Raw genomic sequence first — 17,314 nt, 5'->3', positions numbered from 1 at the left:
GCTTCTTTCTAAAAGAAATTAGGCAAACAGCGGATTAGGCCAAAAGTTCAAGGATGGACTTGCTGAGCCTAAACCTCCACTGTCTGCCTTTTGTGACACCTGCTACCTTATGAAGAAACTGCTGCTATTCCAATTTAATAGCATTTTCTTATTCTTGCATGGGTATGGGCAGTGGCACAAGGCAGCAGAAAATAGGTCCATGACAGGCAAGAAAACACATTGACAAAGATGTTCAGGCACTGGATTTCACCCATCTTTGACACCAACAGCTCCAACCAGCTCCACATTATGGAGGTTTAAAACATGAAGAATCAGTCACCTCATTTCTGCTCAAAGCCACAATGCAAAACCCTTCCCATACAGAGGTCAGCTCGTGTTGTAAGGGCACAACAGGACACCTGACCTGACCATGAGATCTCTAAACCAAAGAGAGGCTGGAATACCATGTCCCAGAGTGTTAATAAAATTGGAGTAACTGGGAAATTGTTCCTATGATCTCTGTCTTTCTTTGCAGGTGCCATGGATGGCACTTTCTTCCAGAACAGACTTTTCACTTGATTCTTCAAGTCAGAGACTGTAGACCTGCTAGAAGGATAACACTGACAGTCCCTTAAGCTTAGCAGTGCCTACTGGAACAGTTACTGGGGGTGGGGATGGGGTGGGAACTACTTTGATGGGGCTTCCAACAAAATCATACCTAGAAGCAGCTCTGCTGAGCAATTCAGTTGTGTTTTCAGAGATGAACAGTCTGGCAGCAGAATCTCTGCTTCCCCACCTAGCCCTGTTCACATTGTTCTCTCAGTTGTGCCAGCACAATTTTTTTTCCTGCAGCAGCACTGTGAAACACACCACTTCAGGGGGAAAAAAAAACAACAAAAACCCCAAACAATGACGCACTTGTTAGAACCAGCTCGGCTCCCTGATCGGATTTACAGTACAGCCAACAACTGCAGTGGCAGAAATTCAGGAGGCAATGTGCTGTGAGGCCAGGGCAGGATAAAGCAGAGGGCTTGGAACATTTTAAGCTGATGTTGACAGAACAGACAACATATCCGAGCTTAACAACAGGTGGGAGAGTGACATAAGGGAAAGCATTAGGCTTTTATAGAAAGAAATAGGGAATTGATATTTAATTACAGGAGAACTGCAATGAAGTTCCATTATTGAAAACATCTCACCAATTTGATACAATATTTTTTATCAAAGAAAACCTAATAATAGAGCTACATTGACCTCCAGACTCAGTGTTCATCGGTGCTTCCCCACTGATAAAAGCAGACATTTATATGCTAATGGTCAAGGGCTAGAAAGATCAGAAAAATAAACAAGGAATTAAGATGTCCTTTAACTCCATTTCAGTTAACAAATTGCCATGAGTCTTCAAACGATTTGTGAGAGTCTCTCTCAGGTTCCAACATAATGTGGAGCAAAAGTTCTTTAAAAGGGACAGAAAAAGGTTTCAAGAGCTGTGGATGGAAAACAGAAGGAAAATCCCTTCTGTTATAACCAGTACAATGTTGTGTTTTGGTGATATTTATTTAATGTTGTGGAGAACACTGAGAACTCATGATTCTTTTTGTATAAATGCTTCATGATGACACCCAATCACGCTATAGCCCATCATCATTAGCCTGAGGGAGATGAATGAGAGTGTTGTGTTTTTCCTAATAATAAAAAAACCCAAACCACAAAACCATACCTGGGACACAGACACCTCACAGAGACACTGCTGCCTTCCCCCAGGGAAGAGATACATATTCTCTGGATGCTGTTTTCCTGTAGCACAAAACTGTTTGGGGAAGCAAATGCTGGCAACAGTGTCATGAATCCTCTGCTAGACCTGTGATAGTTCTGACATCTGGCAGCTGTCTGAGGGCAGCTGGGGTTGGACAGAGGATACAATTAAACAGAGTCAAAAACATCTAAGGATCCTCGGTGAGGAAGCTGAGCTGTCACTCATTTCTCTCCAGGCAGCAGGCCAGAACCCTTGGGTAGGAGTGGGGGGAGAGCAAGGGCCAAGCTGGGGGGGGGGTTGAGGCACAAACAAAGCTAGTTCCCACCAGCCAAGCACAGTGAGAAAGGAAAAAGAGGGATGAAAGAATTAGAGTAAGCTCTTATTCTATAGAGTAAGCTCTATAAGGCAATTCAAAGAGCACCTCTTCTTGGAGGCACTGATTATTATGTCCAGTCATCACAGCAAAATGCAAGTACTGTCCAACTATCAATGAGGGAGAGCATGTGGAGCCCTGACAGAGGGCTTGGGTAGAAGACAGCAATACTCCTGATGAAACAAGGCAGATGAGATGGCTCAGGGAAGCCATGAGCTAACTCAGACCCTGCCAGCTCAGCGCCAAGGACAGCTGGGAAGGGAACAGCAGGTACCCATTGTCAATGCCAACATGGAATGAGCTGGAGATGCTAACCCTCAGGATACAAATGTCTCAGTAACAGAGGCTGCCACTTAGAATCAGAGAATATTCTGAGCTGGAAGGGACCCACAGGGATCATTGAGTCCAACTCCTGTCTTTGCACAGGACAACCCCAAAATCCCCCATGTGTCTGAAAGCATTGTCCAAACGAACCTCGTCAGGTTTGGTGCTGTGACCCCTTCCCTGGGTAGCCTGCTCACCCCCTTCAGGAGCTGCCTCAGAAGGACTAAACACCTTTCCTGCACTTTGCCAGAGGTCATTTCCAGGAGAGGGCAGACTTTTAAGTCATACCTGCTTCAAGCTTTGCCAGTTCAGGATTTAAACAGACGACCTCACCTCACAAAGCTGGCAAATCTCCTACCTTCTGCATCAGTAAAGCCACAGCCATACTACCCGTGCTCCACAAGACAAATACTCTATCCACAGGCAGGTACCAAGGAGACAGCTGGCAAAAGAGAACGGCAAGATGAGAGATCAGTCCCCAGCGTCTCTGAGCTTGCCAGTCCACCGCCTGTGAAAGCAATCTGCCACAGGAGCTGTCCTGCAGAGCTCTGAGCAGCCACCAGCCAGCAGCACCCTCCTGTGACACACTCCTGCAGCTCCCAGGCAGCTGCCTTGTCCCTGCTCCCATGGAACACGCACACAGGGCGGGGCATCCCCCGAATTCCCTGAAGGTGTGTCCCCTCTACCCAGCCTCTGCTGGGTGCTCCACGCTTCCATCCTGAGTTTGTGTAAACTCTAAGATTGTTCTTTGGAAGGCTGTGCTTTGTAGCTGCTCAGCAGATCTAGCACCTGAGAAAGAGAGGACAACCCCTTCCAAGCATTTTCCAGGGGTAACCTGTGATCCAGCACATTAAACCTTACAGGAAAATCTCAGAACAACAGAGAAAAAGTAGGGAGCTGGACGGAGGAGATCTTTCTGCCCTCCCACCCCAAGGGGCATGGATACAATAAGGAAAAGCTCTTGGGGTTCTAGAAGATATAAGGGGACTTCACAAAGCAAGAAATTCGCATTTCTGAAGGGATTCTGTCCCTAAGAACTTGCAGATTTGGCGTCCTGGCACTTCAGTAAACTCAAGACTTCAGGCTGGATGGAGAACGTTGCACAAGAACTGTAAAAGATTATGTTAAGCTGCTATACCGATTAGGGTAAGGAGATCCGAACTCGAGCCTTGGTCTCAATGTGGTAAATGCATTGGTAGGAACAGGGAAGCTGCAAGGAACACGGGCTTTCACATGGGGAAGGAGAAAGGATTGCGAGCACAGCCGCCTCGCTAACTGTTTTAGTAAGCAGTACCCACCCACAAGGGCAGGCGGGACTCTCCAACAGCGTGTGGGGACACAAAAATATGCACAACCCCGGGCGGGGAAAACGTGCCCTGAGCAGAGGGAACCGCCCTCAGCCCGCGATGTCTGGGATGGCCGAGCATGCTGGGACATGGAGTCCCCGCCGAGCGGGCCAATGCTGGGGGAGAGGGCGCCGCGCACTACAACTCCCAGTGTGCATTGCGCGGCGCCTCGTCTCCCTGGAGACGAGGCGGGAGGGCGCGCGTTGGGGGGGGGGGGGTGTCCCGTCCCGGCGGAACTACCGCTCCCGTGGTGCCCCGCGCGGCATGGACCGACGCGTGGCGGAGCGGCTCCGGGGCGCGCTCGGCCCGCTCGGCCTCGAGCCGCACGCGTTCAAGGTAATGACGTCACCGCGGCGGCACCGTGACGTCACTGCTCCCAGGGCCTGAGGGAGCGTGGGGCCGGCCGGGGAGGGGTCCTGGGGGGGCGGTGACCCCGGGAGGTCGGGGCGCCCCTCGGCCGACCCGGTGCTGGGGGTGCCTCGGGAGCCGCTGCTGCCGGCGCGGGAGGCGCGGTCAGGCCGCCCGGTGCCGCAGGGCGCGGTGACTGCCGTGCCCCGGCCCCGCGCGGTGCGCAGGGCCCTGCGGCGGGTCCCTGACCGGCGGGCACCGGAGAGTTGCGCAATGAGGCATCAGGGCAGAGTCCTACGGGCAGGTTTAAATTTTAATCTGAGCGTAGAAGCGCCTGTACACTGAAGGGCTGAGCACCTCATCCGCTCGTAAATGGGCACTGCTGTCCATGGAAGGGGCCTCTCCCCACTGCCTCTGCCCCCTGTGTCCAGCTGCTCCTCCTTTGCCCGCCCCAGGGGCAGCCTGCATTAAATCGATCTGCAATAAATCGATCTGCAGTAAATCCATCTGCAATAAATCAATCTGCAATATCAGATACAGATTAATCTGCAATATCCAGTAAGAATCGATCCGCAATAAATGTAGCCCTTCCCTTGGGGAGTGTTGTTGTATTTGGCACCTGAAGTGTTTGCGTGTCCTGCTGTATTGTTCACATAAGAAGTAAAAGGGAGTGAGGTGCTGAGAGAGGTGGCGTCTCCAGAATTTGGAGAATTTAATGCTGCTTTCCCAAAGCACAGCAGCAGAATTAGGGGTGGAACCCAGATAAAAAGACTGTCGCCGCCAGAGGGAAACCTTTTAGCCCTGCAGCTTGCTCTAGATTTCACTGTGATAGAGCCAGTCCTGGTGCACTGATTGACACTGGGAAAACAGCAAACCTTAGATTCACATCTCTCTGATTTCTTATGACAATTCAATTCAGCGTCCTAAACAAGAGGCACAAAACTGATTAAACATTGGGTTGACAGAAGGATGCATCTTTATAGTAAACTTAGTTTTCACTCTGTGTTTCCAGATGGGCAGGTCTGGATGCCACTGTCACCTGTAAAGTCACTTTCAGATTTATTTCACTGATATTTAAAGTAATCTGTGCATTGCATTTTCAGGCTTAATGTTACTTTACTGGGCATCTCTCTGAATGTTAGACCTGACCTTTATGGCCCCCTGGGAGAATGGGAGTTGTCATAACCTGTAAAGAGACTGATGTTACTGTGCAGGGCATCAGTAGTGGGGTGCATGGGGTTTTGGCCATTCCACCTGACAGTTGCAGGTCTGAGCCCTGTCCTGGTCATGCTTCCCGCTGCCCTGGCTTGATCCCTCGTTTCTAGACTGTGTTATAACACATCCAGCCCTGGAAACAAATATCCAAATGTGGCTGTGTCACTCCACAGGGTGGAGCTGAGGGTTTTGGGGGGGGTCTAGCGCTGCCAGGAGCTTCACATCCTTCATTTCCACACAAGTGTTTCCTGCTGAAGAAATAAAACATGCAGCTTATCATATGAGCAAAACAGAAGTACCAGTTTCTTTCTGGCCCATGATAAGAAAAAACAAACTGTAAAAGCTTTATCTAAACCAAACCATCTGATTTGCATTGGCAAGACCTGATTGCTCATACTTCCCTCTAGGTTTCTGAGCAGAGCTGGATAAAGGGCAGACTGGAGCTGAGTGCAGTGCCTGATTCTTATCTCACACACAGCTCACAGCACAGCTTCCAGAAACTCTGAATCCTTGGGTGCAAATCAGCTGAGTTTGAAAGGAAGGCCCCGAGCTGGCTGCCTTATCTGGGTTGCAAATGAAGGGGGGGCTACACTTCCTTCCACTTTTTTACATTCCTGCATGTTCCACTAGAGTGGTGTCCCTGTTCTAATGGAAATTTGTGTTTCTTTGCCCGAAGGTTGGATGGTACAATGCTGTTGTCCAGCCAGCCTTTCATCTCCCCTACCCAGACGACACACTGGCCTTCGTGATCCTCAGCACTCCTTCAATGTTTGACAAGGCCCTTAAACCTTTTGTGAAGAAAGAACGATCAAAAATAATCAGGGATCCCGTGGATCAGTGTATTTCCTATCATTTGTCACGTGTGAAGGAGGTAAGAAGCTGAAATACCGATTCCTTTTACTTTTATGGCATAAAACCAAGTGGGTTCAGCAGCAGACAGAGCCTTGCAGGTCCCTGCCTGTGCTCTTTGGAAGGGTGAAGTGTGATTCATGAAGGTAATAAGAGCATCAGCAGCCTGGTGACCTGCATATTCTGTCTCTGCCATCACAGCCTGCAGCTGTGCAGGGACCTTCACAGCCTGGGCTGATGTTTTCCAATTTTCCCAGAAATTCCCTGACCAGAGGGTGGATGTCATGTTTGATTATGAGATCCTGCCGAGCCGAAAGCCCAAGTTCTTGGCACAGACAGCTGCCCACGTTGCTGGAGCTGCATATTACTACCAAAGGAAGGATGTGAAGCATGATCCATGGGGGAAAAAGGTGAGGTAAAAACACAGCCTGGGAAGAACCACTAAACTGCAGTCACTGAATTGTGCAACTCTTGTTTACTCACTGGTTACTAGTTCTCCTTGAAGGAAATTACAAAGTCCAGATCACATAAAGGTTCATAAAGTATTTCATGTGGGAACTGGAAGCTTCCAAGATCCTTCAGGGTGGTGGGGAAATGCGTACATGGAGAGAAATATCTTGATGTCTTAAACCTACGCAGAAGAATAAATTGCAGTGCAAAGGCAAACCTGTTGCTTGGAGCATTATAAGTGGGGAAAAAATACACTCTGGTTAACCTCTGTGTTAGATTTTCAGAAATGAACCTCTCCCCCTGTTACAGGGTGGGGTGTGTGGGCACAGGAAAATGGGAGTGAAAAGTGATGCTTTGAGCCATATGTTCAGGAAAGAGCTTTCCTTTCTGCTCTGTACAGTACTCCAGCAGAGGGCTGCCAGTGTGAGAAGTTGCATTGAAGCTTGATGCTTTGAAGTTTACTAGAGACAAAGTGAGACATCCTAGATATTTCTTTTTTTTTTCTTCCAGAAGATCTATGGTGTGTGTATCCATCCCAAGTATGGCGGTTGGTTTGCTATCCGGGGTCTCCTCCTGTTCCCAGACATTCAGGTGCTGTTCCTGGAGCAGCCTGCCCCTGTTGACTGTGTGAGCACAGAGGAGAAAAGGATTGAGTTGCTGGAGCAGTTCAATTTTCACTGGCAGGACGGGCGCTACAGGGACATCATTGAGGTGAAGGAAAGGTATTCAGAGGAGCAAAGAGTCTACTTTGCCACCCCTCCAGCGGAGAGATTCCGACTGCTGGGGCTGACACAGGAAGCCCAGAGAATCGAATTTCAGTGAGTAACTGGCTGCAGGGAGGGGCAGAGGGCAGCAAAGCGTAACTCATCAGCGCCGACCTTTCCCTGGTGCTGAGGAGGAGAATGGTGTGCGTATAAAGAGATGGCAAATCCCAGCAGCGTGGGCAGCGTCTCTGTCCAAACATCAGCTTCCCAGAGAGAGGGAGCACTGCTCCATAGCACTCTGGGGGAGGGTGAGAGCAGTGCCTTCCGTGCTGCTGCTGCTGGGGTGTGTCTTTTGGGGAGTCCATCTTTTTGGTAAGATACTGATTGGCCTTTGGTTGGGAATAGTTCATACACCCTGGCACCTGGAAAACCCGTGCTGCTCACTAGAGAACTCATTTTTGTTCTCAAGAATTTTCTTTCCAAGTGTCTTTGTAAGTGTAAAAAAAGTTCAGCCATAGTACTCCAAAATTTTTTTGTGTCTGAACTCAGGGCAAATACTTTTTTAGATGTGCCCAGCATTTTATTATCCTATGTCACAACTCTCCTTGGGGAATAGATGTTTGGTCTTTTCAGCCTTTTCTTCCTCAGAAAGAAAATCTGCCCTGTACTCCTTCACTAGGAATGAAGCTGGCTTAATTTAATTAAGAAGCCTTTAAATGTCTCCTTTCCTTACCATCCAAAAGAAAATTCCCCAGGGGTTGTTTCAGTGAGTTGTGTGGTCTGTACATGGAACAGGAGCGAGGAGAACAGAGCCAACGGCATCTGCTTCCTTCAGGGTGGTTAGGGAAGGGAAAGGGGCAGTACAGAGGTGCTGTTTCCTCTTCACCCAGAGCTTCTCAGAACACCATGACATCCTTAGGTCCATTTTAAACATCTACCCATTTATAGAGCAGCTGACTGAGACACTTGGAAAGATGCTGAGTAATCTCTGTGGGAGTGGAGGTTTTACTCCTGTCGGGGTAACTGACTGAAAAGGACAACTCTCATGACCTTTTCTGAGGTAGATGACATTTGTATTTAAAGCACTTTTCAGTGCCAGCACACACCACAGCCCCCCCAGAGTTACTGCCATAGTTTGCTGGTGTGCTTTCTGTGTGAGGGAGATTGTAAACCTGCACACACTTAAAAACCATCACGTGAAGCCTTGTCACACACACAGGCAAACAAGCAGAGAAAAAGGAAAATATTAATGGCATTCACATTACTTATATTGCTGGATAAAACATCTTCAGGCAGAAACATAGCATTCATTGGTGACTTTGTCCTCTTAGGTTTGTTCAGAAGTTACGATGGCGCTGGGAACCGGGAATTAATTTATCTTGGAGCGATTTGAGGCTCAGGCCTTGTTAAAATAATATAATACATTAAAATAGTATTTTATTTTTATGACTCCAGTGCAATGCTGCAAATCACTAAGCACTTTTTTCCTTTCAATGGTATCAACATGATGCAAAAAAATACTCACTTTGCAGAACTGAGCCCTTTCTTTTTATGTTGTGATTCTTCCTGCCTTTTGGAGACTCAAACATGAAGGTTGCCCTCACAACAAGTCCCTGCTTGGTACAGTTTTTCAGAGTCTATGCACTAACTCAGCGTAATCCAAATTCACTATAACAGGTTTGTTTCCCTGTAAACAGAGTAATGGGCTTGTGATCACTGGGTTTGTTCAATGCATTTGCTGTTACAAAAAAGTCTTTGTTGCTTTCCGTGCTTTGTTCACGTCTGACTAAGGCCGACACCTGACTTACTGTGTGATAGAGGTATTGTGAGTTTTAATTTAAGTAAAATAATGAAATTTGTTTAAATTCTGTTCTTTTGTTATAGAATTACTTCTGGCTGAAATTGGTTTGACCTTTCAGAACTTTCCAACTGATCTGTAATTTAACAGGGGCTTGAGCTAATGGCTCATATTAATAACAAACACAAAATACTGATTATCTCAGAAGGATAAATACAGAATGGAATAAGATCTATCTTTTTACATTACGATTTAAAGTAAAATATTTTGATTTTTTGCATTGATTTCTTACAAATATTTAATATTTTGACTTAGTTAATTTATTAAACAGATTACCACAGTCACTGCATTTCAATTTTTGTAATTTATTTCTCTTCACATGGTATTTTGGTTAATAAAATATACAAAGTTGTGAGTAACCCTCAGTACTGAGTATTTTTATTTAAACAATGGATTTTTTAACTTGTGGAGAGCTCAAGATGTTCAAGCAAGGATTGATCATTTTGATTTTAACATCCTGAAAATAGTGAGCTACCAAAGACACAAAATCCAGTATCTGCAAACTGAAGAAAAATTTAGTTATCTTAGCAGAAGTTAATAAACTATTATCACAGGCTCATCTGGGATATGAAAAAATAAAACACACAGCACATTATGAGTAAGTCTAATAAAGTTTTATCTCTCCCAGGTCATTGCAGCAAGAGCAGTTAACAGCAAGCACCTAACAGTGCACTTCTCATTTCTTCCTCTGTTCTTACAGCAACAAAAGTTCAAGATGTCCGGCAATACACAACCGAGGGACTTTTCCCTCAGGAACATTAAAGTGATACCTCTTAGTACTGGAATTCTTATTTGTTAAAACCTATTAGTGAACACTGAGTCACAGTGAGGGAAATCTTGTGTTCCTTGTGGTTCTGGGAATGCAGTTGTATCAGGCTGGACTGAGTACAAATGTTTGGTGACATCCATTCCTACCGCAGTAATTTCGGAGTGACCTGGATTGGGTGTCACTGTCTTTTCCTTAGTCAGGTAACTGAGATCCACAGCTGCCAGTGAGCAGTTTTCTTTCCTTGCTGCTGGGAGTATAATGGTCTTTGTCTTAATAAAATTGAAGTTTGAGAACCTGTTTGACTTATCTCATCTCCTGGGGCAAGACCAGGCACGGTGAGGAACGGATCCTCCTCGGATCCCGAGGCATTGGGAAGGCATTCTGATTTTCAGCACTCGTGAATGTCAAACAAGTAATTGCAAATACTAGTTCAAGTATCACACTTTACATTTTTAGACAACCAGGTTTTTTTCTCTAAATCCGAACCTTTAAACATTTATTAAAGACTCTTTTTTTCTTTTTTTTCCTCAGCATGACCAGTAGGGTGAGTATTGAAGAGCTGAACAGTAAAAATAAAATAAATTAAAACCTACTTGAATTTAAATTCAGTTTTAGCAGCAAGATATTCAGCATATTTCAAGCTAATAAAATATTCTATGGAGAATTAACAATTTGTAATGTTTTCGTGAACATAACATACATTGTTATTCACCTTCAGTTACATTTTCTCTTTTTTTACTTCATTAACCTTAAAATAACTGAGATTTTTTATTAAAATTAAAGATGTGACAGAAAATACCAATTAAATACAAAGCACAATCTAATCTGGTGACGAGCAGTCGTGAGTGTTACTGCTCAGAAAAACACCTGGGAAAACACTGCTGGGTTTTTTTGGTGCCAGTTAATTCAGTCACATCTCAGTGGTGCAGGAATAAGCACTAAAGTTTCTTTGTGGTATGAAGTGGAGTGTGGCAAACTTAATTCCTGATAACTGACTTATTTTCTTCTCCTGGAAAAAGAGTGGCTTGTAACAATCCTGTCTTCCTCTAAACTGTGGAAAACTGGAGATGGTTTGCTGTATTACTCAGTGTTGGTGTGTCAGCCTCGGGAGAGCAGTGCACTCTTCTGGTTTGTTGTTTTGGTAGGGGTTTTAAAGTTTGGCTTGGTTTGGGGGTTTTGGTATGTTGTTTTGGGTTTTTTTTAGAGCTAGATTGCCCTCCTCTGGATCAGAAGCATAATTGTGCTCATTCAGTGTAGTATTCATGACGTTTTATTAATTTGTGACCAAAATTGGTGTAGCTACTATTTAACATGGGGTACGTTTCTGAAAAGGCACAGAGACTTGAATTTGACTTAAAAAAACACCCGAATAAAGACTTACACATTTCTAAAAACAAGGAGTGGCAGCTCCTGATCAGCACCACCGTGATCATCATCACTCTTTGTTCAGCCCCATGCAAAAAGTATATTTAATGAATTAGCTTTGAATACTGATTTAAGCAGCAGCAGCCCAAAGTTCTTCCTCTGAGGGGAAGTGGTTTTGCCGTTGACTGCAGCAAAAAAACAGCTGTACCTCTGCAGCCTTAACTTTCACAGATTCACCTACCAAAGCAGACAAATGTATTCATGAAGCTTTTTTTTTTTTTGCTGTTAAGTTGGCTTCCTATCCTAGCAAGTATCCTGTGACAGATCATCCACCACGTTTGCTTCAGAAAACAGAGAACTTCCCTTCTGGGTTTTCAAGGGGGAAACAGAAAGCACCAAGGAACACAAATGTGCTTTTCTTTTCTCTCTGTGACTGAAAAAGCAGATGGATGTTCACATTCCTGAGGAAACACGCTGGGAAACTTTAAAAAAAAATGTGTTATCATAGAATGAACAATAAGATATTTATTTTAGTGGAATGTTTAAAATTTCTCCAACAATATGCCAAAATCTGCAAAACATGATTATATATATACACACAAATATTTAAAATGTTTACTATCATTCATTAATACATTTATCGTTCATAATACGTTTCCCATTTTATGTTATTTTTGTTGATGTTTGTACATAACTCAGTGAGCAAGAGATTTTATTTTTAATAATTGCATATGTTTAATTTCCCCAAAACGCTTAGAAAGGTGTCTGAAAATCATACACCTTTACACTAAGTTGTTTGGGGTTTTTTTCCTCATGTAAAACAAAGCATGGGATAGGAAAATTCCTGTAAGTAAATTAAAGACAGGGAAGGGTGGGAGGATTTTTCTGGGTTTCTTAAATTTATGCAGAATCATTAGTTTTTCTATGAATGCATAAACCCTCTTAATCCTTCTAAGGGATTTAGCTGATCTTAGGTTTTAATTTCCTGTCATAACCCTTTCTCCAGTGTTGTTCTGACTAATCTTCCTGAATTATTCACTGTTCCTTCAGTCTGCCAAACTGTAAAAAACTACCTTATTTTTGTGAATTTGATGAAATACATTAATTTTAAATTATATTGTTTTATTAAGTGTAGGTTAAAGACTTCTTTTCTCTCTAGACAAAGGATATTAATCTCATTTGTCAGTGCAAACACGTCAAAAATCTGTTGCTGTAGAATATGGAACATAAACCTACTGGGCTGTTTCAGAGGACAGTGCAGCCTTAATGGTTTCATGTATATTCATATATATATATGTATAGTCATATATCTGTGCTGAAATGGTGTCTTGCACAGAAGCATTCTAAATTCAGACACATGTCCCATAATGATTTAAGCTTCAGGTGAAAGAGCCAGATTTCACAGTGAAGCCCAGAGCTTTCATCACAAGGTGTGGTGAGAGTTGCTTCCCACAGGCACAGCTCCTGTTCGGGAGCACTGCAAACAACCCACAGCCTGTTCTCCTGCAGCCACCCAAGTGTGTGCAGCACAGAGGAGTTGGTGATGCAGAGCTGGTTGATTTGCACAGGCTTTGGCCTGTACAGCTGTTCTGTGGTAACATTCTCCTAAATTCTGTGAGGTGCTTAAATCATACCGATGTTACAGGTGAAGACACTGACCACTGGCCTGATACAAACACATGTGGCCACCCACAGTAAAATCAGGTCTGACCATACACTGAAGGCAAACTCCTAATATATTTATAATAAAAAAAACCCCAGCTATTTCTTTGATTTTCTAGTTCCTTGTTCTTTTTGCATGTACCATTAATTTGTATTAAAATAAGAGACGGTGACATCTTTAACACACTTTTCTGAATTAACTGACCAAGTGTGCTGCATTCCTACTGGTACCTTTGTTTTCACACCACCCCTGTGCACTTACCTCATTTCACCCTTTGCAAATTAGAGCCAAGACATTTCTGGTTGAAGTCCTCTATGCTTTATCTGTCCAGCAATATACATTAGAATATATATTTACATACTGTCATTTAATACTGAACACCAGACCCACTGAAAATTTCAGAGGATATACATTTTTCAAACTATTAATATGATAAACTTCATTATTTTAATGTAATCTTTACGTGACTGTTGTTTTGATATACAACATTACTAAAAGGTACGGTCATAGGGCTTTTGCAAACATGCTTTCTTAACCAAAGTGCATCATTTTGCAACACCTGTGAGATGTAAACTACTTGCTTTTGTTCTTTGCACTGTATTGATTTGTTGGACAACCCAACAGAGGCCTGATAAAAAGGCTGCAGCACTCGTTAAGAAAATAGTACTTTTAAAAATTAGTAACTTATTAGACTGTTTTTCAAAACCAGTGAGAAACTTGTTTTGTAACAAAGTGCTAATTCTTTAAACATTAATAAGCAATTTTTTTTCTTATAAGCATCTAAATATGCAACTGTTAATTTTGAAATAACATACTCATAGAAGTTGCACAAAATCTAGTAAAGGTTAGGTTCTGTATATCAAACATCAAATGTCACATTCTGTGTATTCCATGATAAACATACAATATATAGAATTTAAGTCTGATGCACAGTTTTGTATTACACATACCAAAAAAATCCTGTTGCTCTTACACAAATGCTATTGTCTGAAAACTTAATTATAAATATGTCACAAAAATGAGGGAGTAAATATTGTTAATTTTAAATAATACGTGAAGAAGCTCCTGGAAGCTTCCAGTATTTCCAATGGAGCCAGTGCCAGGTGGCTCCAAGTTGGACCTGCTGCTGGGCAAGGCTGAGCCCATCAGTGACAGTGGGAGAGCCTCTGGAATAACAGAGTTAAGAGGGGGAAAAATGTGCAACAACCTGCAGCTGGAGAGAGGAGTGAGAATATGTGAGAGAAACAGCTGTGCAGATACCAAGGTCAGTGAAGAAAGAAGGGGAGAAGGTGCTCCAGGTTCAGAGTTTAAGCAAAGAAATAAACTTAGACTCTTCTGGATTTGAAAAAGTTTTGTGTATTACCCACTTTTTGGTGTTATACTCTTGGAAACGTAAGTAACGTAAACATTAAAATGACAATACGGCAAACTTTTCCACAAATGTGTCACATTGCTGGAGAATAAAAAGAAAAATTAATTGCGTGAATTCCCAGCTAATAATTTGGTGCAAACATGTAATACAGTTCCTAACCCACAGGTATTTTGTTTCTTGGCCATTTCAAATTTCCACAGTCTCACCACTCACCTGTGACTGTGATGTTTAAGTACATACAGTTCGTAGCCTCTCAGTGTAGCAGCTCCAGGTGGGCAGCAGCAAAGCAATTGATTATAACCAAAATGCTTTTCTCAGTCAGGGAATTGTTTTTCTAAACTAACAGCTTCTTAAGTAGCCACCGAGATTAACCCCTTTTCCAAAATAGGAAAGTTAAACACGTGAACGCAGCTATGGCTACTGAGACATCTAAAAGGTGGGTTGTTGGATGGGATTAGGGATTGCTCAGAGCAGGAGTGACACAGCTCTGCTGAGGGCTGACATTTTCCTGTCAGGGCCCACATGACCAGCAGGCAGAGGGAATTATGGTGTACTGAAGGAAATGTCTTCCATCAGAGGAGCGGGATGAATAAATGAAGACAATGTTTCTATGGGACACTCCTACACTTCTCTCAGGGCAGCTCTGACCTCCCCTCCTGGCAGCAGCCACAGTGGGACACCTCAGCCCGTGGGATAAGGAGGCTGCAGGGGTCAGGGCTCCACCACCCTCAGATCCTCATCTTCCCCCCAGGGCACATACAGTCTCCTCTGCCTTTTGGGAGAGAGCTCCAAGGCCAGAACATGAGAAAACCCCTTTATCCTCCATGACAAGGGGTAGGTGACAGAGCAGCTACAAAGCCTGTTCCTTCCAAACACATTCTCTTACCTATGAACAGTGAATACACTTAAAGATTTGAGAAAATCCATTTGTGTCATGGTGAGGGGCTGAACTAGGTCATTAATGTGCTGGCCCTCAGCCTGGGCACAGAACAGGCTCCTTTGCCACAGTCATGAGTCAGCAGGACTTCACAGAGGTTTTGGGCCCCTCATGACAAGACACTGAGGTGCTGGAGCATGTCCAGGGAAGGGCAGCAGGACTGGGGAAGGGTCTGGAGCACAAGGAGCAGCTGAGGGTGTTTAGCCTGAAGGAGGCTCAGGGGGGACCTTATTGCTCTGTACAACCACCCAAAAGGAAGCTGTGGACAGGTGGGGTTTGTTCTCTTCTCCCAGGTAACAAGCAACAGGATGAGAGAAAATGGCCTCAAATTGCACCAGGGTAGGTTTGGATTAGGTATTAAGGACAAATTTCTTCACTGAAAGGGTGGATGGGCATTGAAACAAGCTGCCCAGGGAAGTGATGGAATCATCATCCATGGAAGTATTAAAAATAAATGTGTGGATGTGGCACTTGGGGATAAAGTTTAGTGGTCAGCAGGGCTTTGCTCGGTAACATCTGGATTTGATGATTTTAGAGGTCTTTTCCAACATAAATGGTTCTATGATGCAATGGCCCAGTGCAATCAAGTGTAATTTTACTTCTGAATAAGAGCAACAGTCACTTTAGTCACATGACCAGGTTAAAGAATCCCCCATTCCACAGAATTAAACCACATGAATCCTGTACCCTTCAAATAACTGCTGTTACCAATTTTACATTTCAAGACTAAAATAGCTAGACACAACTAAGGTAAGTTTTACATTAGCTTAGCCCTAGCTCTACTCCTTTTCATTTGCTAGAAAAGAGCATTTGATAGGTAACTTCATGCTCAGCCATGCTGATTTATATTAAATTTACTTTGAACACATAAATGCTCCTGTTACTTATCAATGCCCCCTGGGGATGTTGGCCTCATTTGTTATCTCGAGAATTTGGATTGTTTTACATATAAAGAAAAAAAATGATCCAGGTAAACATCACTTTCACATATCTTCAGTGAAGATTTATGGCACATAAACAAGACCTTGATTAGCTATTTCAGTAGTTATTGAAGCATTTGGTGTTAAGGCTTCTGCAGTGTACTTTTTCCAGCTGTACTACACAAGTTTACTTCTCAAGGCGTGCAACTTTCACTTCTGAGTCATGTAAGTAGCCCTGGGCCTTAACTTTGCTATTGCTCACTTTAAGCAGAACAGAACTTGTTTACTGCTTGAGGAGCTGAAGGTAGATGCAAGGTCTTGGCCTTTAACAGTTTAATCTTTACAGGTACATCAAGATCACAAGGCTCTAACTCACATTGTTAGGCAATAGCTCATTACCCAAATTCTCAGCTCTGACTTTATCACAAGCCACCTTTTAACTATGAAGCTACACATCATACACAGCTTCAGTGGAACTCAGAGCCACAGTCAGGTGCTTTGAGTTTTACATAATGATTGGGAATACAGAGATTAAAGAAAAGGCTGGGCACACCTGAGTACCCTTTTGATCTAAATCATATGACTACAAGCTAATGGATAACTGGCATATTATCACCCCCATGACACATAGTGGGAAAGATTAGGGATGAATGTTGTATTTCCAAGGAAGTCTGCTTTCCAGGAAGCCCAGTCTTCCACTCCTGTACTGACAGCATTCAAACTGAATGTTGGATTCCTAGAAACTGACCTTGAACAGTCCATGCTGACTACAGCAGATGCAGAAATGAGTAAGCTGACATGGTGCATGAAAATGTGCCCCACCTCTGTCAGTCACATCTATGCTCTGAGCAACACTGCAGTGCCCAGAGATTAAGTCTTGACAGAAAAATCAAACCACGTTCCTTTACCTAGTAGCAAAGGCACGAGGAATGTGAAGAGTCTTTTACTACTGCAACATGAAAACTAAGCATTTCTATCTCCATTCTAATGGAGCTGTAGTAAAAGGCCTTCAGTAGGGAGAGCTTCCACAAGTGCAGCCTGCACTGCTTTCCTCCTGACAACTAAACAGAAAAACAGTAGACAGGG

At 43.7% G+C, this 17,314-nt stretch overlaps 1 protein-coding gene across 3 annotated transcripts; it reads left to right on the top strand.

Annotated features, from left to right (window-relative positions):
• Positions 1-3,998: 3,998 nt before the first annotated feature.
• On the top strand, positions 3,999-9,561 carry MMACHC (metabolism of cobalamin associated C). Of its 3 annotated transcripts, none has more exons than XM_064665382.1 (4): positions 3,999-4,114; positions 6,018-6,212; positions 6,448-6,600; positions 7,154-9,561. In XM_064665382.1, the coding sequence occupies exons 1-4, from the start codon at positions 4,043-4,045 to the stop codon at positions 7,460-7,462; spliced, it is 729 nt and encodes a 242-aa protein (XP_064521452.1). In that variant the 5' UTR covers positions 3,999-4,042; the 3' UTR covers positions 7,463-9,561. The 3 variants fall into 3 exon arrangements, with proteins under 3 accessions (XP_064521452.1, XP_064521451.1, XP_064521454.1); XM_064665381.1 differs by having other exon boundaries at positions 7,151-9,561; XM_064665384.1 differs by lacking the exon at positions 3,999-4,114 and adding an exon at positions 4,598-4,684 and having other exon boundaries at positions 7,151-9,561.
• Positions 9,562-17,314: the final 7,753 nt, after the last annotated feature.

Source organism: Pseudopipra pipra, chromosome 9 (assembly GCF_036250125.1).
Source record: "Pseudopipra pipra isolate bDixPip1 chromosome 9, bDixPip1.hap1, whole genome shotgun sequence".
Taxonomy (NCBI): Eukaryota; Metazoa; Chordata; class Aves; order Passeriformes; family Pipridae; genus Pseudopipra; species Pseudopipra pipra.
The sequence above is the reverse complement of the archived record's forward strand: the minus strand, read 5'-3'. Positions and strand labels throughout refer to the sequence as shown.

Coding starts and splice junctions, on each gene's coding strand:
- MMACHC (XM_064665381.1), top strand. CDS start 4,043: ATGGACCGACGCGTGGCGGAGCGGCTCCGGGGCGCGCTCGGCCCGCTC. Junction 6,213..6,447: donor ATTTGTCACGTGTGAAGGAG/GTAAGAAGCTGA, acceptor CAATTTTCCCAG/AAATTCCCTGACCAGAGGGT. Junction 6,601..7,150: donor ATGATCCATGGGGGAAAAAG/GTGAGGTAAAAA, acceptor TTTTTCTTCCAG/AAGATCTATGGTGTGTGTAT.